The sequence below is a fragment of the Centropristis striata genome, chromosome 7 (genome assembly GCF_030273125.1).
Source record: "Centropristis striata isolate RG_2023a ecotype Rhode Island chromosome 7, C.striata_1.0, whole genome shotgun sequence".
Taxonomy (NCBI): Eukaryota; Metazoa; Chordata; class Actinopteri; order Perciformes; family Serranidae; genus Centropristis; species Centropristis striata.
Window position 1 is genome coordinate 22,912,099 of NC_081523.1, and position 25,010 is coordinate 22,937,108.

Genomic DNA, 25,010 nt, shown 5'->3' on the forward strand with positions numbered 1-25,010 from the left:
GGCAATTTAACTGCGCAACAAACTTCTCGTAGTTCAGTGTCCATTTATCAGAACAGTTATTTGTAGTATAGGTGACATCTCTATCAGGTAGTCCTTTGATATTGTGTAGGTTGAGTTGACAGCGATTACACGCGCGCGCGCGCGCGCGCGCACGCACACACACACACACACACACACACACACACACACACACACACACACACACACAATTGCGTGTAAATAGTTTGTTTCTATGTCTGAGCGCCTGCGTGTGTAGTGTGTTCGCCGGCTCACGTGGATGCCACAAAACAGCCGTAGAGGATTCATGGACTTCCTGAAAGTAGTGCCATGTTGCATGTGTAAATTTTGCAAGACAAAGGAGGATCTATGTCTTTCCTTTCATGGGCTAGATTGAATGGGACCACGTTGGTGTTTTTAGTTGATTCCTGGGTTTTAAAGGGTATAGTGTAGGTATATTTGGGTGTATGTTATGAGCCGTTACGCCTTTCATATATCCCTCCGCTGTTTTTTGTCCCCTTTCAGACTGTTTTGGTCTTTTCGCTGTTAGCAACGGAAAGAAGCCGAGATAGCTGTAAACCCTATTTTGAGATAATTGAATTTTTTTGTTAGGCTTACACAGCAAATTGACAAGAGGTGTAACATCTATGTTTATTTTGGAAGAGTGATTGGCGCGTGTTGTCTTTTTTAAATATTTTTTTTTCCCGTTTTAATAGGAATTGTACAGATTGCTAATTTAGATAGCAACTGTTAGCGAGCTAGCCTCTTAGCATAGCATCTTCCTCAAGAGGCACGTTGACGTTACCCTGCTAGCTAGCCAGCTCTTAGCACTGCTAACGTTAGCGAGCTGTCACACAATCACACACCGTCTCATCGGCAAGACATTGCGGTGTGAAGCTGGTCGTTTTAAGACGCTGTCTTTTATGGGATCACCATGTCAATGAAGGCCGGTGGAAATCGCAGCAAGCCCGGCGGTGGCAACAGCGCTGGTGCCGCCGCCTCCGGTGCCGGAGGAAGCGGCGGGGGGAGACAGAATCTGGGCAGGTCTGTGAAATTAAAACGTTAATTTGGCGAAATAAAAACAAGGTAGCGGGGATTAATGTAGCCAGTTTTCAGTACTTGGATACAGTCACTTCCAATAGTGGCAGTTTTGAGAGATGACATTCCCGTTAAGTGGTCCAAAACTGATCCGCGTTTCTGGACGTTTTGTGGGCCTTGCGACGTGTTGGTCACCCAGCGTCACGTTATGCAGTTCAGCTAGCGAGGCCTGTCTGCTGGCCCCAATAATGTTGCAACTTCGACTCCTGCACGGTAAATAAAACGTGTCATCTGTTTTCTGATTATGTATTTAGATATGTTTGAGTGGATGAACATATTTCCCCACATGGGTGTCACAGTGATGCTGCTTGCCAAGTTGCTGATATCAGTTTACTATCAGCTTGGAGTCAATTTAGCTAGCGTTAATTAGCCGTTTGACAGCCCATGCTTGTAATTCAGTGCACTTGCCTCATTCGGTATTATAGCGCCTAGCTAACGGGACAGCCTGGCCACTTTTCAACCCAAGAGACTGCGATGAAAACAGCTGTGTTTGTTTCAGTTTGACTGTCATCTAGGTTGGTATGTTACCGCAACATTGCTGCAACGGGTTTGCCAAGAAATTGATATAAACGTGTGGGCGCACGAAAAAAAGGGGCGGGTGTGGAGACGGGGGTGAGGAGGAGGAGAAGGGGGAATTATAGACCGACGGGCTTTCAACCTTGACGTTGCTGCTCGTGTGAAATAATGTCCTTGAAGCATGACATTTCTGTGCATGTCGTCCAAATATACAGCTAGCATTTACTGTCAGTGCAGAAGCTGCATGCGTATCGTGAATTTTTGGTGGTGTTCATTTGCCAAGGCTTCTATTCACCGGTCACTAGGACACTACGTCCCATTCATTGCGTAGGTTTCTTCCATTAAGGCCGTGCGAAGATATTTTAAAATACGATATGACCAGTTGGACTGATGTACAGATAGCCAGCCTATTGCAGTTCGACATTAGTTGGATTTGTTTCATTTGTTTTAATACTGAGGGAACTGGCTGTGTTGAAGTGAGCATATTACTCATATACTACCACGGATGTAATGTAGGGAGAGTGGCCATTCTTTGCATCGAATCAAGTGTGAATGCCTGGCCATGTGCCAGCTGCTGAACAAGGTGCATTTTAGGACATGCTTGGGAAAAATGTAGGCTACCAAGTGTTTGGCTGGAAGCCCTTTGAACATCATTCCAACCAGCAGAATAGCCTGTGTTTGTGTGGGAAATTTCAGAATCGACATTGCATTCAAATGTATTGTAATAAACATGCAATTTTAAGACATTTCAATATGGTTTTAATTGGACATTTTCTCTTTGACGATTCTTGGGATTCCCCTGTAACATGTGCATCAGCAGCTTTGTTAGATGGACACCACAACCTCTTGAGGTTTCTTTTCATTCTACAGTTTCACCCATTAGAGAGTGCTTTGTTGTAGTATGCAAGCAAAAATGTATGTGCTAATGGGGATGGCAGGTTTGACATCAATGCCATTTTTTTCTTTCAGGGGAAGACACAGTGGTAAAGGTCCTGCAGCAGTAAGTAACTGGTTAATTCTCATTTTCAGTGGAAAATACCTTCAATGCTACATAGTTATCTATAATCAGATGTTTGATACCTGATTGTAATTTCTGAAGAAGGGAAGGTGGTTTATGAAAAGCCACACACTGAATTAATGCTTCTTTTTGTTCATTCTATGCAGTCATTTGAATAGAGTGTCGTGTTTTGGTAAGCCGTGCAGTTTAGTTTAAAAATTGCACAGAATGGACCTCAGAGATAGCATATATCCAGTGATCAGATATCTATCAATTTATTTGCATTATGAATGGATCTAATGTCCAGTAGGTGTCATGTGACTGTGACAACCTATTAAGCACATTTTTTCCATGCAATTGGGGAACATCAGAAGTTAACTGTCTTTTTTTCTTTAGGTCATTTTCAATGGTGTATATGCAAATATGAGGATGGTCCATGTCTTGACTTCAGTGGTGGTATGTTTACTGAGTGCTGTCTCATTAAGTTTCTTTAAATAATGTTCCTGATATGTCTAGTTAAGTGTGTCCTTCTGAAGTTTGTCTTCAATTAAATACCAATCATGGATAGAAAAGTAAGCACTGTTACAAATAAGCTTGTTTAAAACAACCATGTAAATCTTGCTTACTGTAAATGAATGTGTAACAGCAGTGTGTACTGCAGTCTGTCTCTCACCACATGCTGTTTTTTTCAAAATGTCTACGCTGCTATAAACAAAGCCTGTGTGATCTGTAGAGACAGCTGGTCGCATAAACAAAGCAGAGATTGATCAATCATTTGTATTTTTTACAGCAGATGGCTTTCTGAACTTGCTTTTTGAATGTGTAAATTGACATTGGCACTTAATAGAATGAGTGTTGCATACAGTGAATAATGAGAGGCCTTTCATTTATAGGGGACCAAGTGTGAACTGAAAGTGAAAAATGGAGCCGTGTATGAAGGAGTATTTAAGACATACGGTCCAGAGGTAAGGATCACACATAGTGGGATGTTCTTTATAGGTGCTAATATACAGCTCAATCTGCGATTTTCTCAGTAGCAGTACGGATGTTTAAGGTTAACTATGCTGGGAAGATATTGCCTATCCAGCACTCAATAGCAGCTTCACCTCTGAGGTGGTTTGGGCAAAGATTGCCCTTTTTGTCTTTCCTTTTATGGAGGAAAGGTATGTGGCCCTTCATCTTCCCTTTTAGGTTGAAGTATTCTCCAATCTTTGCCCTGTGGGGAAAATTTCATTATGCACAAATGAAAAGCTTAGCCTGAGCAATGGTAGAATCTTCTGTCCAGTTCACTCGACAGAGGCTGGGCTTTAATTTAGTTCTCAATGGGATGTCCATAACAGACATTATCCCCTGTTTTCACACTGAACATTATATCTTGTATCTCCTACCTCTTTTTATAAGGTTGTGTTACTGAAATGTGAATAAGGCTGGTGGAATTCTCCAAAAGAAATTGCATTTGGTGTGCTAGCACAGGCACTTTGTTTTGAGACCAAAACAAAGCATCACATTTGGCTTTTATTACCACAGTGTGTGTAAACTGAACAGTCAAACATGCTGAAATATTCACCACCCCTCAGCACACCCTCTCTTTGTAAACAATATAGTGTTTGGTGACAAAGCTTGTGTTTTCATTTTTTGGATAATATTATGCAAGTTATTTTGTTACTTCTTGTTTCAAGGAAATTGGAGGTCACAGGCTCCTCAATACGTAATGGATGCCATTAAATGAGCAGAACTCAATTAATTGTTGCCAATCAAACTTTGGTTTATATATACGCTGTCAGCCTAAGAACCTAAAAAGGATTTCCTGTAGTTCAGCCTGAGGCAAGCATGTTGATGCGCCATGCTGGGCCAAGATTGCATGTTTTCATTCCAATTAAACACACCAAGTGATTTAATTAACTTGGTACTCTGTTCTCTGGTTTTGCTCATCAGGATTTAGGACCACTTTTTATTGTATTAATTGGTTCATGGTAGAGCGTATAAAATGTCAAAGTAGTGAAAGAAGTCTGCCACAAACCCAAGGTGACCCTTTTAATTTTTAAAATTGCTTGTTTTATCTGATCAGCAATCCAAAAATTAAAAGATATGTAAAGCCATACCATGCAGGAATTGTTGCTTCCTATTTGTCCGGCTACCCTGGCACATGATTGTGAGGAAACAATGCTCGGTTTCGTCCCTACATGTCCCATGATTCCTCATCTCTTCTGCAGACAGTTTAGGCTCTTGCTGTATTTCAGATTCTCCTTTAATTCAATTTAACACAACTATCTCCCTCAGTGTGACCTGGTGTTGGATGCAGCCCATAGAAAGAGCCCAGAGCCGAGCATAGCTCCCAGGAAAGAGGATATTGTGGAGAGCATCATTTTCAAGGCCTCAGATGTCGTAGTGGTGACCTTCAAAGATGTGGATCTGAATTTCGCCAAGAAAGGTACTGAGGGCATTTGTGTTGACAAATATTATCAAGGCACATGAACAGCAGGCTTTATATACATCTGGTCTTGTACAGACTAAAATCCTATGATGTGTATACAATGTTAATAGGTGAGTCTGTCACTTTGTATTTATTGCACATTCAGAAAAATAAACACATGCCAGAGTTAATGCCCATCAGTGCATACACACAACATATTGATCTGTTTCAGTCTGTATTCACTACCTTGATGTCACAGAGGCTTTGCTATGAGTTAAATCTTGTGTGTCTGCTCTGAGTGGCCAGTCATTGAAGACTAATGTGATCTATTGATTGGTCCGAAGGTTGCCCTGGCGCAGCAAGGACACTCAATAAAGGCTGAATGAGTGTTCTTCATCTAATTAATCTTGACCCATACAATTCCTCTTTGAACGATAATGGACTGTGTGGGAGGTTTTTGTTATCTGAAAATGAACAGGTGAAAAAGTGTGAGGGTCTCATCACACTTAGATACCACTAAACTCAGGCTGGGTATCAACACTTGATACCTTTTTAGGGTATAGAGTAGTACCAAAATATCTACAGTCAAAGGATATGTGCATTTGGTCCTTTGTGCACCTAGATCTAGAAAAAAGACAATTTGTACAGTTTTGCTGGCAGCCTATCACTGCAAGCATTCTTCACTTATATGTGATGTGAGACATGAGGATGGCCCTCTACTGTGCAACAACTCCTTCAGTCTGTTGTGTGGAGCATGGGCTATTTGAGGAAGTTAGCAATTCAGCATATAATGCATTAGTGTAAAAGTCATTTGGATGGGGAGGAGTGATTCTGGTATCATACTTATTTTAACGACCCAGCCCTACACTGCACTGGTGCTACTTATAATATACAATGGTTTAATTTCATTAATTGTGGACTTAAATTTCACACGTTTTTCTGAAAAGTAGAACATCTAAAGCACCACTGCTAGTTTCTGCCTTCATAACATGAATGAAAACCACATTGAAGTTGTAAAAAACCCCAACTGTTTGTGTGCCAGTCATTCTGTCTGTCAATCCATCTTTTGACTCTCTGTCATCTGTCTGTCTCTCCTCTCCGATGGTCTAGTCTCCTCTGACACAGGTAATATATGGCTGTTTTCTCCTCTCGCACATCTCTGTATGCACTCAAATCGAATCTCTTAGGCTTGGGTCTGAACTGTTGCCACCTATTGCTGCTTTATAAATCCAGTTTGATGATAGAATTTGGGGATTTTTTAAAAATCTTTTGCTTAACCAAAAATATGAATCAAATGTCTGATCCAAGTCAATTTTGCTCCATCTTTTTGTAAGATCTTTTATCTTTTTACTGGATGTTGCTTTCGGTGGAAGCATTGCCTCTTGCTCTGTCATACACTGTTTAGTTAAGCTTTTCCTTTAGAGATCATCAGATGCTGAAGCCTTTCCTGGTTATGGCTTTGGACATTATACATATGGCTTTATGCTTACGCGGAATCAAAGCATGTGTGAGAGATTGTACTAATATAGTAGTAAACTAACCCTAATAATTGTTTCATTTGTTTTAAACTAATACTTCTAGTTAGTTAATTTAAAGCATCTAGTATATAATTATTTTATGATTTAGGCAGAAGCACAGCAATTTATCTGAACTTATCAGATAAAATTTATCCTGAATTTATCTTTCAGGGATTTGTGTCATTTTCCTAAACATGTGATTCTTTTATTTCAAACATTACTGGATCAGAGCTTACTCAGTTTGGGTCAGAGCTAGAGGGAAGTGAGGGGGTATTATGAGTACTATGATTCCATTGAAAGCAACAGATTGAAAACTCATGCTGAGCACTAGCACCTTAATTTCCTTTCTGAGCATTATATTAAGAATTTAATTATGTCTGTTCAATTTGGTTTGGTTCTGAAGTGCTTTAAGGTCATAGAATTGACTGCAATCTAAATGCATGTTTGCTTACCCCCTACGATGGCCACATTTAATTTGTAAATGTTCCTTATTTTATGTACGATTCCCTTGATGGACAGAATGCATAGAGCATACCAACCACCTCCACTAATGTAATTCAGGCCTGTTAGCCCGACTGTTTGCATGGTGCCAATCAAGTATCTTTGAACTGCTTAAATGCACTCTGTATTGTGGGATGAGTTGGGATGGCTGAGTTATGTAGCTCCAGGTGGCTGATAAGCTTGATGCACGCAGTCCATTGGTGCCTGGGAAATGTGAGAGCAGACTTAGGCTGACATGAGATCAGATTTCCTTTCAAATTTATTTGCGGGTTTTCTTTGAGCGTGCCTGGCCCTTGTTTTAGTGGAGCCAACCAAAGTATTCTGTAAATTTATGTCAAATTATAGTGGATGGTCCTGAAAGTATGGACTATCATCAGCCCCAGGTAAACTTTTATACATGAACACGTGAATGTTGTCCTTCAAGGTGTTGCTACAGTGATGCGTAATTAAGTAGGGCTGTACTGAAGAGTCTGAAGTTTAGAAGCCATATTCGTAATGTTGACATATTTAAATTCTTAACCAACATCTGAATGCTGTGCAGCTTCTTTTTTTGCATTTCTATTTAAACACAGTATTTCTGTACAGCTGAAGATTATGAATATGTTACACTTATCATATTAGTATTATTTGGGTTAGGGCAATATGACTAAAATCTTCCAAACTGATACAGGTCTTTTTATATTTCTTAGTGATATCTATAATGATAGATCATGTTCTCTTGCAATGAAATAAATAGTTAATATGAATTAACCACATGATAAAGTCTAAGAAAGCTGATTTAATAAAAAGTCTAACTCATTAATAAAATTAAGGATTTGTTTGTGGATCTTAAGTTTTATTTTAAAAATATTTCAAAAACTTCATCAAAAGCTTAGAATGTATTTCGGTACAGCCCTAAAACAAAGTTTTAGGCAATAGATGGACCTTGTAGACATTTAATTTCTAGCTATAAATATTGTAGCACTTTACTGTTTGATTTAATTAGGTCATTTTCTTAAAGGCTAAGACATTTATTAGGGGCTAGCCTTTTGCCTTTCTTTACAAGCCTGTTTTCAAAGTTTTGCTCCCACTGTCTGAACATTTTATCAATGTTCATTTTACCAAGGCCAGCTCAAGCAATAGCTCAAATTTTTTTGAAAGGATTTTTTCCCCCAAACCACTTGGACCCATCTCTGGTTGTGAGTGGGTGTGCCTGGTGAACCACCACTACCTCCATAAAAACCTTTTGCTGTGGAAGCTTGTGGCAGAAGCTCTTGAGGCATGAGCGCTTCCCTGCATAAACAGTGAGAGTGCAGCCATGTGACCGTATACCATCGTGTGTGTGTGTGTGTGTGTGTGTCTGTGTGTCTGTGTGTCTGTGTGTGCTGTACATAAATATGTATCATTTGTGTGTGCTGTAGACAACTTCACAGATGCAGCAGTGAGCGGTAAGATCAATGGCGAGCATAAAGAGAAAGATCTAGAGCCCTGGGATGGAGGAGAGACCCACAACTCTGACAGCCTCGAGTCTTTGGATACAGATGTGGTAAGAAAACAAACGCAAACACGCTGGCGCTGCACTTGTGAGTGCATAGAATCCACATGATGAAGTAAACAGAGGTTGTTATCTGATCCACAGCATTGATAATTTGTTCATAGGCATTTTGTGAAATTCTCTCTTTTTCTTCGTGTCAGTCAAATGGGTGGGACCCCAATGACATGTTCAAGTACAACGAGGAGAAATATGGAGTCTTGTCTACATATGACAGCAGCCTGTCCACATATACGTAAGCTTCTCTGTTTGTGTGTACCCGCATCTCTTTCTATATTCTTCACTTTTTGTTCATTCTGTTCGTTAGAATATGTAAACTTTTAAAAAAATGTTACTCCATAAGAGTAATCAAAATGTCATACCCTTAATATAGTATATATGTTTAAAATATTTTTTTTTCTGCAGAGATTTTTAAAATCTTTGGTTGTTTACTAAGCATGTCGTGATATACCAGTTTTGACAATATCCATGATATTTAAAAAGTAAAATATTGATGTCATGTTAATAGTACACAAGATAGTATTGTGTAAATAATCCAGCACCTTTTTCCAGTAATTTTGATTATTTCTGTTCATGCTTTGTCGCCTTTCTTCCCTTTTGTTCATGACTTTAAGATTTTCTCCACCTCCCCACATTTGTATATTAAGTGTTATTAATTAATTTACCAAGTTAAAGATGCATTTGACTGAGCATTTTTACATATTTTTATTTTCTGTAGATATCACAATAAAGATGAATTATTTTGGCCATGATAATTGTGTAGTGAATTCCTAATATGGAAACAGTCCTATTGTTTTTTCTGTTTTTTTTCAATCTTGTTTTCATGTGACCTCGCATGATAAAAGTAAAAACTTGATATCAGGCCTTCCCTAGTCACTCCATCACCCTGCTGCCCTTGTCTGACCTGAGCTTGTTTCCCAGGGTCCCCCTGGAGCGGGACAACTCGGAAGAGTTCCTCAAGAGGGAGGCGCGTGCCGCCCAGCTGGCAGAGGAGATAGAGGCCAGTGCCACATACAAGGCCCGTGTGGCCCTGGAGAATGATGAACGCTCTGAGGAGGAGAAATACACTGCTGTTGTGCGAGGGGAAAGGGAGACTCACACACTGACCAGGTGAGACCAGGATACACATGACATCGTTAGGCCAATACAGTATTCTTGTGCTGGTGAATATGTGGCCCTTTTAATTTTGTCATTGTCAATTGTGTCGACAACCAGTACGTGGCTCTCAAGTTTCATTCATTTTTTTTTGTTGGTAATTGGCTCTTAATGTGTGCTGCAATGCCAGCTCATTTACAAAATGCTGCAGCACAGCACTGCAATATTCATAGTCCCTTAATCGGACTGAGTTTATTCTTATTATTATTAAACACGCATAATGTAATATCATAGAGCTGGCCTGTTTACAAACTTTGTCTCTTTGAACATACATCATCCATGCTTTGTTATAAATGATATAATGAAAGGTTCTTTCTTTTAACATGCTGGGTTTGTACGGGTGCTTGAAATCCTTGAAAATGCTTGAATTTAAATGTATATTCAAGGTTTAAAATTCTTACTGTATTTCTCTTGCAATCCGACTATATCCATCTATAGACTATAGATAATCACATGTTCAATGTAAAAAATAATGAGTAGCCTATCTGAAATGAAGACCGTTCCTCCTAAAAGTGTATTACCATCGCTGTTGGTATGGTTAAGTGAAATATCCACCTTTTTAGTATGTAAGTACTCATCTAAAACATGCAATTTACAACAGGTGTAAGATACTGGAAAAACTTGAAAATTGACATTGAAAGTCCTGTGTTTACTAAGAAAGGAGAGCCTGTTTATTAAAATCTAACTGGAAAGAAATCTTAACAAAGACACGGACATGTGTAGCAGCATGGCATATTCTACATCTGTTTAACAATTTCTTTCTCTACTAGCATATTAGAACTGATGGTCTTTGTGGTCTCACCATTAAAGTGCAAGGATGAGAGCACAATCCCATCCTATATGTAGGACATGAAGCTTGCAGACGGTGTGAGTCTGCAGTAGAAACGCACAGGCTTGAGAAGCATATTTCAGTCTTCAGGGAGACAAAGTAGTTCCAACAATCTCACTAAATAGACAGCAGCTGTTCCCAGAACAAATGCTTCCTTTGTAATTAAAAAAAACGTGCTCATTCTGGCTGATGAAAAGTACTTAGTTGAATGTAATAGAGTGTAGGATTAATTCCTGTCCTTTGTTATCTTGACTATTGTCTTGGATATATTTAACTAAAGCATCTGCTTGTATTGTGTGTGTGTGTGTCTGTGTGTGTGTCTGTGTTACACACGCAGAGAGAACAAGTACATTCCTCCAGGTCAGAGGAACAGAGAGGCCATGTCCTGGGGACCGGGACGTCAGAATTCACCTCGTCTGGCTCAGAGCTCAGCTGGACCCTCAACTCCTCGACCAGGACCTCACGACTACAGTCCCAGCTCCGGAGGCGACCAGAGAGTAGTTAACGGAGGTATGTTAAATACATTATACACAAATCCATGGTGCTATATACAAAACGCATACAGAGGTGTAGAGGTCCTCTATTATCCTCTGCTTTGTAACTGATATAAAAATGTTGGTGACTTGGTGTTTATTGTCTCTGGGATGTTCATATTTGTTGCTGCTGAATTGAGTTGAATACTTTTATTTCTACCTTGCCATTCTTTCTCATATTCATTAATCTCCCCGTTCTTTATATTCCTGCTGTACCTTTGTTTTCCCCACTTTAACTGGTTGTTATCTGCCATTTGTCATCCTTGATCATTTGTCCTTCCCTCTTTTAGGTTCATCCCATTGGCCCTCACCCTGTCCATCTCCTTCCTCCCGTCCCCCCTCTCGTTACCAGTCTGGCTCCTCCTCTCTGCCTCCTCGGGCGACCACGCCCACCAGGCCACCCTCCAGACCCCCCTCTCGACCTTCCAGGCCTCCCTCTCATTCATCCCACCCCTCCTATCCCTCCTCCTCATCCTCCTTTTCTCACCATGGGCCCACGTCGCAAGCCTCCACTCTGCCTAAACGCATGTCTTCAGAAGGTACCCACATCAGTGTGGAGTAGACCTGGGCAAAGGCATAAATTGAAGGCAGATAGATTGAGCTCAATATGGAAATAATATAACATAATAATCAGATTAAAAAGGTGTTAGAAGCGAGCAAAACACTTCAAGAAATACATTTGCCCAGGTCTAGTGTGGAACAACACAAAAAGGTGAAGTTGCTGCTTCAGACTGATTTGGGATCAGATTTGCAATTTCCATACAAATGAAAATTGTACAACTAAGCTGATCTTTTATCAGTGTGTCAAGCAGTTTCACCTTGGCATGTGGGTGCACCACGATGTGTGCTGTGCTTCCCGTAGCACAGAGTTGAAACACCGAAGCACCGGTTCCTCCAAATGTTTTGTGATGGCGCAGTCAAGAGAAGGAAGAACAAACAGCATCATATTCTGCTAATATAGAATATTATGTTGTCTGCATGTTTCCCATGCTATAAATGCATTGCAACTGAATCCCCCCTTTTTAAAAGGATACATTACTTAAAACAACTTAAACCAGCTGATTAACAGTGACAGTCTCTGTTGTGTTGGCTCTGTACTCCAGTTCATTGGATTTGAAATTATATCAAACTGGAGTTTAAATACCAGCTTTGAGCTTTAGTTTGATGGTATACACATCCATATTGGACAGATGGTAGGAACTCCTGTCCTCTATGCATTGCTCCCCAATCAGCTATTCTACCTCTTGACAACTTTTGTATAAAACGGTCTGCTACACCTTTGATGACACTTAACAAGTGTGATTAGTTGTACTTAAATGACAACAACACATCATACAGCAAATGACATGAACAATGAAGAACAGCAAAAATAAGAGTTACTCTTTAACCCCCCTGAGACCCACTCCTGCAGACCCCTGGACGTCTTTTTGTCTTTCAGAGGCAGTACTGGGCTCAGTCTTGATGCAAAGTTTGTTGACGGAAAAACTATCGTGGCTATTTTCAAAAGGATCCCCTGACTTTTGACCTCAAGATATTTGAATATGAATGGGTTCTTACTGTATAAAATTACCTGTTGTGACCTCTATAGCTTCATGAAACTTTAAAGCCACAAACTAGAGATGACTACAGACCTAGGGCATTCAGAGGATGTAAAGCTTACCTAGTTATACTGACAATGAGGTTTCTCAGCAGTTTACAGAACATAAGTGATCTCCCTCCACTCGCTGAACAATGCGATTCTTGCAGAAATCTCAAAAATATCAAGTTTTTTATACCAAGTTACAGCATGGATTTTTCTGTTCTGTTCCCCAAAGCTATGTCGACTTCATATGGTATTTTGGAGGGATTTTTGACCAATATTTTTTGTGCACATTTATGACTGTATGCTCAATGACCTCTTGTGGTTGCTGTGATACTCAATTTTTGTAAAATGTTTTTTTTTATCAACAAAATCCTTTATCAACCAATCAAGTCAGACCACATTTTGACCTTTGTTTTGGCCCAGAAGTTGACATCTATAGAAAAGTTTGGTCTTACTTTGAATGGGAGAATCTTCATATTGATTTTGTACCTGATATGTTATGATCCATGAAAGTTGAGCACAATATGGGATGAATAAATCCCCAATGTTATTGCATTTCTCCTGTAAAAGAGCTGTGAGGGACAGTTGAGTGAGAATCAACTCCTCTTTGTTTGGGAGGGGAGAGAGGGCTCTCCACTTTTCTAGTTTAATACTGTGTTTAACCTCAAACACAGTTACAACTGTAAGCGAGCCCTTTTACCTCTTCGTCCTTGTTTTATGTTAAATCCAATGAGCTGGAGTACTGAGCTAAAGTAATTATTTACCACTGTCGAATACTTATGGACTGTGTTTATTCTATTCAGATTTATTCACAGTAAAATGGCAAAATATTAGCTGAATTAAAGATCAGTTTTGCACTGGGGTTTCACCTGTACGAAACACAGTATGTGTTACTGCACAAACTCTGCGAAACAGTGAATTCTTTAAATTCGGGTTTCCATGTCACCGTCTTTCTACTGTTTCCCCATTTCTCGTCTCTCACTTCACTTGGTTGTGGTTTGAAGAGTGTGGTGTGTTGTTTGATCACTTTACAGGATCATCTGCAGTTTCTCCACTAACATGCATGGCACCAAATAATATTATGTCTGGTGTGATATTTAAAGCTTTGATTCAGTTGCAGTTGGTGCAGAGGGTTGGGGTTTTTTGTGAGACAGTTGAGTTTCAGAGAGAAACCGTCACAGCAGGATTTCAGGAAACGCAGGCTGTTCAGTGTGTTTACTTCACATCCACGGTGTGTGTAGAGTTCGGTCTCTCTTTATCTGTCTTTCTTCATCTACAGGCCCACCCAGGATGTCTCCTAAATCACAGCGGACGCCCCGTGCCCACAGAGTGCCACCCTGCCGGACCACTGGAGTCCCTCCAGGAGTGGATTTAATTTCCCACAATGCCCCTGGAGAGGTCCCAGTGACTCCGCCAACCAGGAGCAGCTCCTCTGGAGGGACATGGTCCTCGGTGGTTAGTGGAGGTAGAAAAGTTATTCATTTCCTTTTATTACTTCACTCTGTTTTGTTTTTTTAAAACATTTCTCTTAATTTAAATATCTCACAATGGAATATCTATCCTGTAGTAGATTTTCAAAAGTGCTGTTTATAGTATGATAAGTGCAAACAAAGGGTGAAACTCTTTCACAGCTTCTGATTAAAAGTAATGTTGCATTATGTGTCACCAAAATCTCGTTTCTGCTCCTCCCTCTTTAGCACACCGACCTCGCTCCCCCAGACAGAATAGTATGGGTGGAGCATCTTCTGGCTCCTCCTCCCTCCCAGCACCACAGACAGGAGCCGCTCCTGTAGAAACTGTTGCTACAGCAACATCGGCTTCCTCCCCTACTGCTGCTAGCCCCGCCCCCAACATGGTCTCCTCTTCAGGAGATGGTAAGGTTAACCCACACTTACTTACTGAGATTAATTGTGCAAATGAGGAACCTCACGCCTGTTTTTTTTTGCACAAGGATTTGAAGTTTTGGATCAGATTAGGTTACTTTCAGAAGCATTTCTCATAAATCCCTGCTCTGCCTTTTTTGTTGGGCAATAACAGACTTTTTTCTGTTATAGCAAAAGAGTGTCGTGTCCAGGAGACAAGACAGACTTCCCCCACGGCGAATAAGGAAAACATCAAGCCCTTGGAAAGCTCACCTAGTATCACCAGACCAGTCTGTAAAGGTACATTATACACCTACACTGGTTGTAGTATTCAGTGAATCTATTTGGTAGTGAGTGAAACTCCCTCATATATCTCTCTGTCTACTCACCTTACAGGACCCCCTTCTATTGCACCAGATCACAGAAAACAAATAGATAATTTAAAGAAATTTAGTGTCGATTTTAGGGTAAGTATCTCTTTCATTTTTACAGTATAAAAGCTGAGAATTGGACATAACTAATTTGAGGCTACACTAGAGCTTGTATGTGCCTCCTGCAATTTTTCTTTTCATCTTCCGTCTTCTAGTTGCAATCTAGTTCAAACCCAGATCCTGCCTTTGACCAGATGATGACCAAGCCCCCCAGAGATCCAGCAGACAAGCCGAAAGACCTTCCACTGGACAAAGCCGCCACAGTAGGGCGGGAGGGCGCTGACGATGACGTTGTAGTGATTGCTGCTGGCACCCCTGGTGGTGCCCCTGCTCCATCCACCACCACCACAAACAGCAGTAAGCCCGGCAGCCCTGCTGCACTGTCCCCGTCTCCCTCAGCCCCCGACCAGAAGAGGGCGGGGCTGGATGTGACATCACAGGGAGTTCAGACGACAGCCACGTCCACGTTCAGTGGACCCAAGCATGAAGAGAAGGAGGAGAAAAAGGAGGCAGTACAAGAGTGAGTGAAGGGGCAATTGTACATATGATTAAATGATGGTGGTATTGTTTTTATCAACAAATCACATAAAAAGACCAATAGCTGTTTACAATATTTGTATGACAACAAAGTGAGGAAGCAGATCAGGTGACCCATCAAAAGTGTGCCAACATTTTTGTCAACGTTCCACATTTTTGTCTGATTTGAGGGGGAGTTCATGTGAATTTTCCCAGTCGGGAATTCATTTTTCCAATTATTCTGACACCGCATGAAGGCAGCACAAATGCCCTATCAAAACAAAACTGAAAATTAATTTGTACATCCTCCCTGTAGTACTGATCAGCTCCATATGTATTAGGTTATTCTTTGGCCCATGTTAATCCTTCCACCAAGTTTCATAAAAGTTGGGCCAGTAGTTTTTACCATAATCCTGCTGACAACAAAAACGAACACACAAACAAACGGAGCCGAGACATAACCACCTTGGTGAACTTCTTTCTCCTTGAATAATGCATTGTTTACCCAGCAAATAACATATCCTTAAATTGTTAACTACTTCTCTCTTTGTTCTCCTGCAGTCAAGTGAGGAAATCAACTCTGAACCCAAATGCCAATGAGTTCAAACCCAGGTTCAATACACAGGTCAGTATGCTCGCCTTCTGCCAGACTACACAATTTGAATACCAAAAACTGAAATCATTAGTAAAGTGATTTTCTGTATCTGACTCTATTTCATTGCTCCTTCATCAGCCCAAACCAGCCAACACCCCGACGCCTCCCCGGCCTCAGGGCCAGCCCAGCCCCTCCATCGTGGTCCAGCAGCCCCAGACTGTCTACGGCCAGACAGTCTGCTTCCCCCAGATGTATCCCCTCACACCAGTCAGCCCTGGAGTGCAGGTGAGACATAGGCCTGCATGCTGAAATGTGCAATACAAAGACAGATGTGTTGTTTTTTTTCAGAGTGTTACGTTGAAACGGTATGAAATGCAAAGTTTATTATAACAAATCCCTAACAACCATCACGTGATGTCTCCCAAAATGTCAGCTTATGCTTGTCCTCATTTGGTATTTGCTTCTCCTTTTTCTGGCTTTGATTAATTTATACATGCTAACATATCTCTCTTCCCTTATTTTCTTTTTTATAGGCTATATTTTCTTTTTTTTTGTAATTTTATTTCCTTTTTAGTCCATGAAACACAGAACATGCACAACCTTCTCCATCTCTTTTCTTTCGTCTGTCATCTTCCAGACATCATTTGTCTGACTTTTTCATGTAAATGTTTGGGTAAATATTTGGGATAACAAGCTTCAAAATGTTTCAAGAAATTAGGAAATATGTGAAATTTTTGTATAATATGATGTCAAAAGAATACTTTTAAGCACAAAAAGGTTTTTAGCATATATATTTTTTTGTGAAAGCTATTACATTTGCAGTCATAAATATATCTATTTTCTGTGTTGCTTCAAGAAAAACTTGGTGATCCAACATCAGACACGTGTTAACGATAAAATACCTTGGTGGACAACTAAAGCGTGGTTCTTTTTCCTTTTCTCCCCCCCCCCCCTCCCCCTCCTCTCTCTCTCGCTCCATTAGAAAAGCATAATATGGAAGGTTTGTGAATTTTTTAAATCCTTATGTTTTTTTTAAAGCCCAATCAGTACTGAGATGTTTTTCTTGCTTGTTGAATTACTGCCATCAGATTTTGGTTTGCCAACTTCTTATTGCAATTCTTTTAAAACTGTCACAGATGGATTCATAACTTCATCTTATTTCTATTGGCTTCATCTGTTTACAGAACAAATGGCTGTAAGCTAATAGGAGTCTCTTTGGTTTAGTCACTGTAATAGAAATGCATGGTGTATAATGTTAAAGAGTTAAGGAATGGAAGATCACAAGCATTGTTTGGGTCATAGTTGTAGTTATAAAACAGCTTTGCTGCCCAATGATAGACAGGCATAGAAAATGCATGTGGCCCCAGGTAAGAGAGAATTCCCACAATCTCACATTCACATATGTGTTCTTAATATGTCTTTGTATGTATTAAATGAGGGGTTAGCCACTAAAACTAATAGCTGAATAGTTTTGAGCCACACAAATGGGCAGTAAAATTAGTTTGATGTAAATATGCTAAATTGCACCTGTTTTTAGTCGAGGGCAGGTTTTCATTCTTGTAGAAATGATGCTAAATTTTCCTGAGAGTTGAGTATAAACTTGTTTTCTTCATCTGCCATCCTCATTCCCCTCCTCACTCTAGTCTCCAGCTATGTACCAGGTTCAGATGCCTCATATGACAGTCAGCCAGTCTAAACCCTACAGACCAGGTAAAGGTGAGAATAACCATTGCTTTCTCTCATCCCCCTTTGCGCTTCTGTCTTTTTCTCTTTCTTCTGTCTCCTTTACTCTTTTTCTATTGCTGTTCATTTTGTTGAGTAAGAAAACTTTGAAATGTGGCAAAAATCAAATGCAAATTCAGCCACATTTTCATCAACTGCTTTGGGATAATGAAGTTTATCAATTAATCAAGCAGAGGGAAATACAGCTTTATCCCAGCCAACATTTATTTATTTACATCAATTAAAGTTAATTTCTACAAGAGAGAGGGCTTTATGAATGAATAAAATATGACTTGTTGAAAATAAGGGTAATCTTATAACCAGCTGTCTGATATTGAGACCCATTCGGTAAAATAAGTTGCCTCAAAGCTAGCAGAACCTTTTCTCATCCCTCCATTACTCTGTTTGGTCCAGATTTAAGAGATGTTAAACAGAACTTCTTCCCCATGAAATCTCTTTGCATGACTCTTCAGTACCCAACATGCCCCAGCAGAGGTCAGACCAGCACCACCCGCAAGGCACGCCCACCATGATGCACCCAGCCACGGCAGCAGGACCCCCTATTGTAGCACAGAGCCCCGCCTACTCTGCCCAGTACTTCACCTGCAGCCCGCAGCAGTTCACCAGTCAGCCACTGGTCCAGCAGATGACGCATTACCAATCACAGGTAAGATTTAATTGGAACAATACAGCCTTTAGCAGCTTAGTCAGCCATGCTCTGCCCAGGGTGCTCCTACCTTGAGAACCACATGTAACCGTTAATGTTAGGCTGGTACCATCAGGTAGTGCCTTGCTCTTTATCGCTGCTAGCTGTTCAGCAGTCAGCCATTTGTCTGAAAGATTCCTGCGGTTCAGCAGCTTGACAGGATGCCAGCACGATGCCAGTTTTTCATCACATCTCATTTGTGGAGCTGTGGCCTCTTACGCCTGAAGTGTTGTTACCCGTTTGCAAGCAGGCTGTGATAGAACACGTGCAGAGACACAGAGGTGGTTAGGAGATTGGTTTCAGGGTGTTGAAGAGAAACATAATGACCACATCTTAATGAAGGATGGGAATTTCATTCAGTTTTATAGCCGTAAACATTAATGAAACTGACTATACAACTAAGTCCAAATAATGAGGGAGGAAGGGAGAAAGAGATTAAAACTAAACTCAAAACAAGTTAATTAGCTACTCATATCACTGCGGTCACTCAAAGCACAAAAAATTAATCACAATCATCCTTTAAAGCCTACTCAATGCTCCAATTAAATACGGGGGTTTTATGTGTTGAGTTATGTTAGAATTGTACATTGTTATTAACAAGACAATACCTTAAGTACCAATATGAAAATGATCATTCTCTACAAAACCTTTTTTTATGCAACAAAAGAAGCTAAACTTCTTACATGTTGCATGTTGACTTCAAGGAACAGTTCATCCCTAAATAAATAAATGTATATTATTCCTCCTACCTGTAGTCTAGATTGTTTTTAGTGTGAGTGCTGGATATATCGTCTGTAGAGATGTCAGCCATCAGCCTCAAATATAATGGAACTAGAATGCACTTTGCTTGCTATGCTCAAAACGTCAAAAAAATACATTTGAAAAAGTCATCAATGATGTTTCTTTCAAGAAATCATGAGCTGTTTACTCAAGATAATCCACAGATAATCCCTGTAGTGAGCAGCCTCGTGTCGAAGCTAGGAACTTTGAATAGAACAAAAATAGCCTGGGAATGCCCATACTACTTTGCACGCTCGATTTCATTTCGAACCTGCAGACAGTCTGGTGTTTATAGCCGTTTCTTAGCCCTGTTTTAGGGATCCAATCACAGAACAGGGAGGGACGGCAAGACGATGATGCGTACTACTCGACAGACGGAAACTTGTAGTTTTGTAGTTTTCTTACAGATCCAACATGGCTGCAGCAGACGTGAAGCTCTCTTTGGATCTAGCTGTAGACAGTGTTCTAGATAGTTTAGAGCCCAAGTTTTTTTAAAAAGAACAACAACGTTTGACTTTACACTCCTGTTTCACCACGAAAAAGGATGTTTCAGCCTTGCTTCCGACAGGATTTGGCAAAAGCCAAATCTACCAACTAGCCCCGCTACCGCTCGCTGCTGTAACGCCGGTAATCTCACAGCGAGCCGAGGGACCCACAGCAGCTCTTCTATTGCCCATAAAATCAGTGGATGGGTGTGGCTGAATGACATGAGGGGGAATAAGGCATAAAAATAAATAATCTTGCAGAAGGCGAGAACTGGAGAAGCAAAGCAGCAAGCAACCCCCCTCCCTCCAACACTCTCTCACAGACAGACACACAGAGACACACACACACACACACACACACACACACACACACACACACACACACACCAACATTACCGGTAGACTGTGAGCTGAAATTATAGTGCAGCCAGAGCCAGAAAACATGCTGCAGAATTGAGCATTTTAGTCTCAAAGTAGAGATGGGCTAGTCTGGCTCTCCCTCGAATTTCTGTCGCTCTACATACTTCATCTGGTATAACTGATACGATTGGCTAAGAGCTACCTACAGACGCTTATGATAGACCTCGTAGCGCCCAATAAACGGCTCTGGAGGATCGTTAACTACGTCTCCTCTACGGAGAAATAAATAGCTCGTTGCCAGAATAGATCTCATTTGTGATATAGTCTGGCGTTAGCCAGGCTACCTCTTCAATACAATTCAGTCTGAAATTGGCTTTTTTATTTTTTATTTTAGATAAGGAAATATCTGATCAAACTAGGTGTTGGATGTCAGTTTTTTGGTACTTGACTGTTGATATTAAATGCTTGATGCTACATTGTACCACAAAGGATAGTTACTGAGCCGTAGGCAAAGACAAAACTGTTTAAATTACTCGGGTTACACACACACACACACACACACACACACACACACACGCACACACACACACACACACACTCACACTGACGCTGATGTTGTCAGTCTTCTGTCTGTCCTTGTGTGTCCTCCAGGCGCAACATGTCTTCAGTCCAGTGATGCAGGGGAGTGCCAGGATGATGGCGCCTCCCACACATGGCCAACCCACCCTCGTCTCTTCCTCAACTACACAGTACCCAGAGCAGACACACACCATGTATGGTACGTAAGCACATTCACTTGTGTATGTTCATATGGAACAGGCCAAAATGTTGCGTGTTCTGTTTTAATACTTTCCATCATCAGCCTCCTGTCTCACAGTGTCTCCAGGGCCAATGCCTCAGCAGTACCCCCACCCCAATGCCACCTTGCACCCTCACCCACAGCACCCACAGCCCTCAGCAACGCCTACAGGCCAAGGCCAGCAGGGTGGCCCCCCGCAACATGGAGGTCCTCCTAACCACCCAGCTGCCAGCCCAGTCCAGCACTCACAGCACCAGCAGGCAGCAGCAGGTGAGGCTGGTTTCAAATGGAGCACTATAGTATTGTGTGTAGTGTGTGTTTCTATTAGTGCGTTTTTGTGTTTCGTAGCGGCAGCAGCAGCGCAGGCCCTCCACCTGGCCAACCAGCCCCCGCAGCAGCAGATGTATTCTGCCCTGGCCCCCACTCCCCCCTCCATGACCCCAGGGCCCAACCCTCAGTCTCCCCAGGCATCGTTCCCCTCCGCCCAGCAGACGGTCTATATCCACCCACAGCAGGTGCAGCACGGCTACAACCACAACCACATGGCACACGTGCAGCAGGTAGGTCACAACCTGCGATCAGCTAACTGGACAACAACAATAGCGCCAGCCAAGTAATCAGATTGGAAGCATTTACTGTTCAGGGTTTTTCATGTGGTAGTGAGGAAATCTGGGATCAGGTCCAGCAGGTGTTTAAGTTTATGAATGGGTCATATTTGGGAGTAGATAATACTGTAAGCACAGTGGATATGTTTTTGGCAGTCTGACCAGGTTTAGATTAGAATGTGTATCTCACTTTCTCTAGCTGTTTGTTTTTTTTAGCGATAAGAGCAACACAGCGCACTACAGGATACAGAGGAAAAACAAGCCTTTGTCATTGATAGTTCTATCTATGTTAATTCCATATTGAAAAATAGAAATGCTGCAATGTTTGGCCCTTTTTTGTTTAAAGTTTGATGTATGTGGACCTGCTCAAAATACAGAGAAACTTCTTCAAAATATGAGTTAGTATCTTTGAGAAAGTTTCTCATTATTCTGAGAAGGAAAAATATTTTGAGGACATTTCTCATTTTCAGATACTAAGTAATTATTTCAGAAGTTTCTCATTGTGACGACTTGCATAATTTTTTTCCCCAATTTATTTGGCAAAATAGTAATTCATCTTAACGCCTTCTAAATGTATATTTAACATTTGTTTTTATGTATGGATTAAACAAATGGAATGAAATGTGAGCTGGGGTGTTTTTAGCTGCATTCCTAATGCACCAACATTAGCATAATATTAATATGATTTCACTCTCAAAAAGAAAGCAAGGAAGTGTATTTCGTCAAAATGTGGAAGAATGGAAGAAACATTTTAGATAATCTATGAGATTACCAGTTTATGTTATAGTGACTGTAACTATCTGGGGTTACAGATGAAAATAATTCCTGCAGACTGGCTTTTCTGTGTTTAATGGGAAGACAGAGTTTGAGCGAAATTCTACAGTCCGTTAGTTAAAACAGAGATGATTAATGTCTTTGCGTTTGCCAGGGGGATGGTTTACTTTATGCTTTATTTCGTCCTCCACACCCAGAAAGTGTCCCGCGGACATCACCAATAGAGTGTCCATTCATGCTGCTGCTGTCAGTAACACACAGGCAGGAGCTGTGAATGTTGTCACATCGATGCCCGTCTGCTTCATCTTTTTAACTAACTTGCCCCTTTGCCTTCTGTTTGTCTCTCACTGTCATTCTCACTTTCTGTCACACGTCTGCTCTCGCTGTCACACACGCACACACACACGCACACACGCACACACACACACACGCACACACACACATTTTCTGTTGTCTATAGGCCCATATGCAGTCTGGTATCGTGCAGTCTCACCACCCGGCGCAGACCCACCCCACAATGATGCTGATGGCTACCCAGGGTCCTCCTGGGGGACCGCAGCCACCCATGCCCCAGACTGCCCTCAACCCCATACCCGTTTCCTCCACCACACATTTCTCCTACCTGGCACATCCACAAGGTACGTTTATTTTATTAACTAGCGCACGAAGCGGGTTGGAGTCAGAAATGTATACATTGCTCATGTTTTTCCATCTGCAGTACAGAGATAGGCATGATAAGCATGTCGCTGTATCTTACTAGCTGTTGTTTATACTATACTGTTTATGCATTTGCACATTTAGGCATCAGTATCTTGATATATGATTTCAGCATGATATAATCCTATTGAAAAACGATAAATTATAATATTGAAATATTGCCCAGCTCTAGTCTGTCTTGACTCCAAATGGCTAACTGATGTTAAAATCACATGTGCCAGAGGAACAGACTGATAAAGACCAATTAGTGCTGGCAGTATTCTTGACAAGATATTGTCAAGAGGTGAAGCTGTGGCAGAGGACCAAACAGTGGGAGGACTCTCCTTTTTACAGTCTTTCCTCGCACAAGCCCAAAGTTTGTATTTTTAGTGTTTATCAAGACCATGATGGGTCAGCAACATTTCTTCCAGAGGGCCACACTGAATTAGATAAAATGTGTTAAGGGCTGCACATTGGACAGCTGAATTGGAACATTGAAATGCTGAATTGTCTTAAACTACATTAATATGGAAGACATGGCAGATCATTTTCAGTGTGAGATGGTTTTTAATTTTTTACTAAAACTCAAACTTTAATACCATTGCAGTAGAGACATGCATCACTGAGTGAAGATCATTTTAATATATATTTTTGAACAAACAAATTGTCTTATGAATGAAATCATTAATTTGTGCAACTGTGTACCGAACCTCTGAGAATTACTTATCACGGTCAGATATTTATCAATGACACTATGTGTCGCCAATGTAATTTAGCCTCATTCTAGTCATTTGCCTCAAGATTTCAAAACATAATTCTGTGTTTTTATTGATGGTAGGAGGTTTTTTTTTTCCCCCCCGTTGAGGCCGCTGCTGGCCAGATTGAGATGGTTCAAGGGCCGGTCCTGGCCCTGGGGCCACATGTTACCCATGTGTGCTATAGCCGGTGCTAAAGTAAGAAAAAGAGAATTTTGTTCTAAATAGTCACTTTCCAAGATATTCACTTGATTTGTATAACTCTGAAGCCTTATCTTATCTTCAGATAAAGTTTTGTTTTGTTGTTTTGTACTTTAAGAATGGATTTCTTAACATTATACATTTACATACGGTCAGGATGAATGATTCAAGCAAGCAAAACCTGTTTTCTTATGGGTCTAACTATTGCTTTTAGACACATTAACAAACAAGAACTTATCCTTTGAAAGTGAATGCCCCCAAATATTATCTTTGGCCACATCACCCAGACTTAATTCTTTACTGTGTTACCGTGGACAATCTGTAAATCCATTAAATTTACTTTTCCCCCATTTTGTCTCGTCTCTGCAGTGCAAGCTCATCATCAGCAGCAGCTGTAGATAGAGGGCGCCAGCGAGCTGAGGGACCCGCTCTGTGTCGCGCTTCTCAAACAGAGCCTTCATAACCAGGCGATGAAGAGATTGAGAGCCCTCCCTCTCCTCTCTTTCCTCATCCTCACCAGACATGCTTCACATCAGCTTTTCTCTTCCCTCCCCCTCCCTCCCTCCCTCCCAGACTAGGCAATAAGAGAATGTTAACAGGTTGATGCAGTGACATGTTTTAACGAGCTAGAGAGTTTTTAACGGGCAAGACTGCTCCTATTCAGCCCCTGTTTACACACGGCATACACACACAGATACACACACGAACAAAACACCCACACACACATTCAGGGGGTCCCAAATTGAAACTTGAGTCAGCTTGCCAAGTAAAGACGTGAAAGAGAGAATGAGAGAAACTAATCAGTGAGAGTGAAGAAGAAAATTAAACTGGAACTTGTATTTTGTCTGCACCTTGTTCTGAGAAAAAAAAAAACTTCCAACTTTTAGACAGTATTAATCTTACTGTTTATTGCTGCTGCTATGTGCTGCGTTTGTTTCCAGACTACATGACAGGTTTCTAACCAAACTAAAAACGAAACATGACGAGAAGCTTCCTGTGAAATAAACACGTTTTGGCAGCCAAGAGGACAGGAGAAACGTTATTTATGAAATTA

General features: G+C 41.0%; 1 protein-coding gene across 12 annotated transcripts; it reads left to right on the forward strand.

Annotated features, from left to right (window-relative positions):
- Positions 1–225: 225 nt before the first annotated feature.
- Positions 226–24,998, forward strand: atxn2 (ataxin 2). 12 transcript variants are annotated; one of them, XR_009394641.1, is made up of 27 exons: positions 227–1,041; positions 2,581–2,611; positions 3,005–3,064; positions 3,502–3,573; positions 4,889–5,039; positions 6,132–6,146; positions 8,440–8,564; positions 8,714–8,805; positions 9,492–9,680; positions 10,892–11,064; positions 11,378–11,626; positions 13,949–14,134; positions 14,367–14,543; positions 14,724–14,831; positions 14,928–14,998; positions 15,118–15,482; positions 16,040–16,103; positions 16,212–16,358; positions 17,056–17,073; positions 17,717–17,789; positions 18,269–18,462; positions 20,778–20,904; positions 20,989–21,195; positions 21,274–21,485; positions 22,765–22,942; positions 23,839–23,953; positions 24,326–24,998. XR_009394641.1 is itself a non-coding variant. In XM_059336385.1 (26 exons), exons 1-26 carry the CDS (start codon positions 932–934, stop codon positions 24,352–24,354), a joined length of 3,384 nt encoding a protein of 1,127 aa, XP_059192368.1. In that variant the 5' UTR covers positions 226–931; the 3' UTR covers positions 24,355–24,998. The 12 variants fall into 12 exon arrangements, 11 of the variants coding, with proteins under 11 accessions (XP_059192368.1, XP_059192360.1, XP_059192359.1 ...); XM_059336385.1 differs by lacking the exon at positions 23,839–23,953 and having other exon boundaries at positions 226–1,041; positions 15,157–15,482; XM_059336377.1 differs by lacking the exon at positions 23,839–23,953 and having other exon boundaries at positions 231–1,041; positions 17,717–17,783.
- The last annotated feature ends 12 nt before the right edge of the window (positions 24,999–25,010 follow it).

Excerpts from the sequence above, each read along its gene's own strand:
- atxn2 (XM_059336376.1), top strand. The coding sequence starts at position 932 with ATGTCAATGAAGGCCGGTGGAAATCGCAGCAAGCCCGGCGGTGGCAAC. Across the intron at positions 14,999-15,117 it reads AATTTAGTGTCGATTTTAGG|TTGCAATCTAGTTCAAACCC; the intron begins GTAAGTATCTCT and ends TCCGTCTTCTAG. Across the intron at positions 15,483-16,039 it reads AAAAAGGAGGCAGTACAAGA|TCAAGTGAGGAAATCAACTC; the intron begins GTGAGTGAAGGG and ends GTTCTCCTGCAG.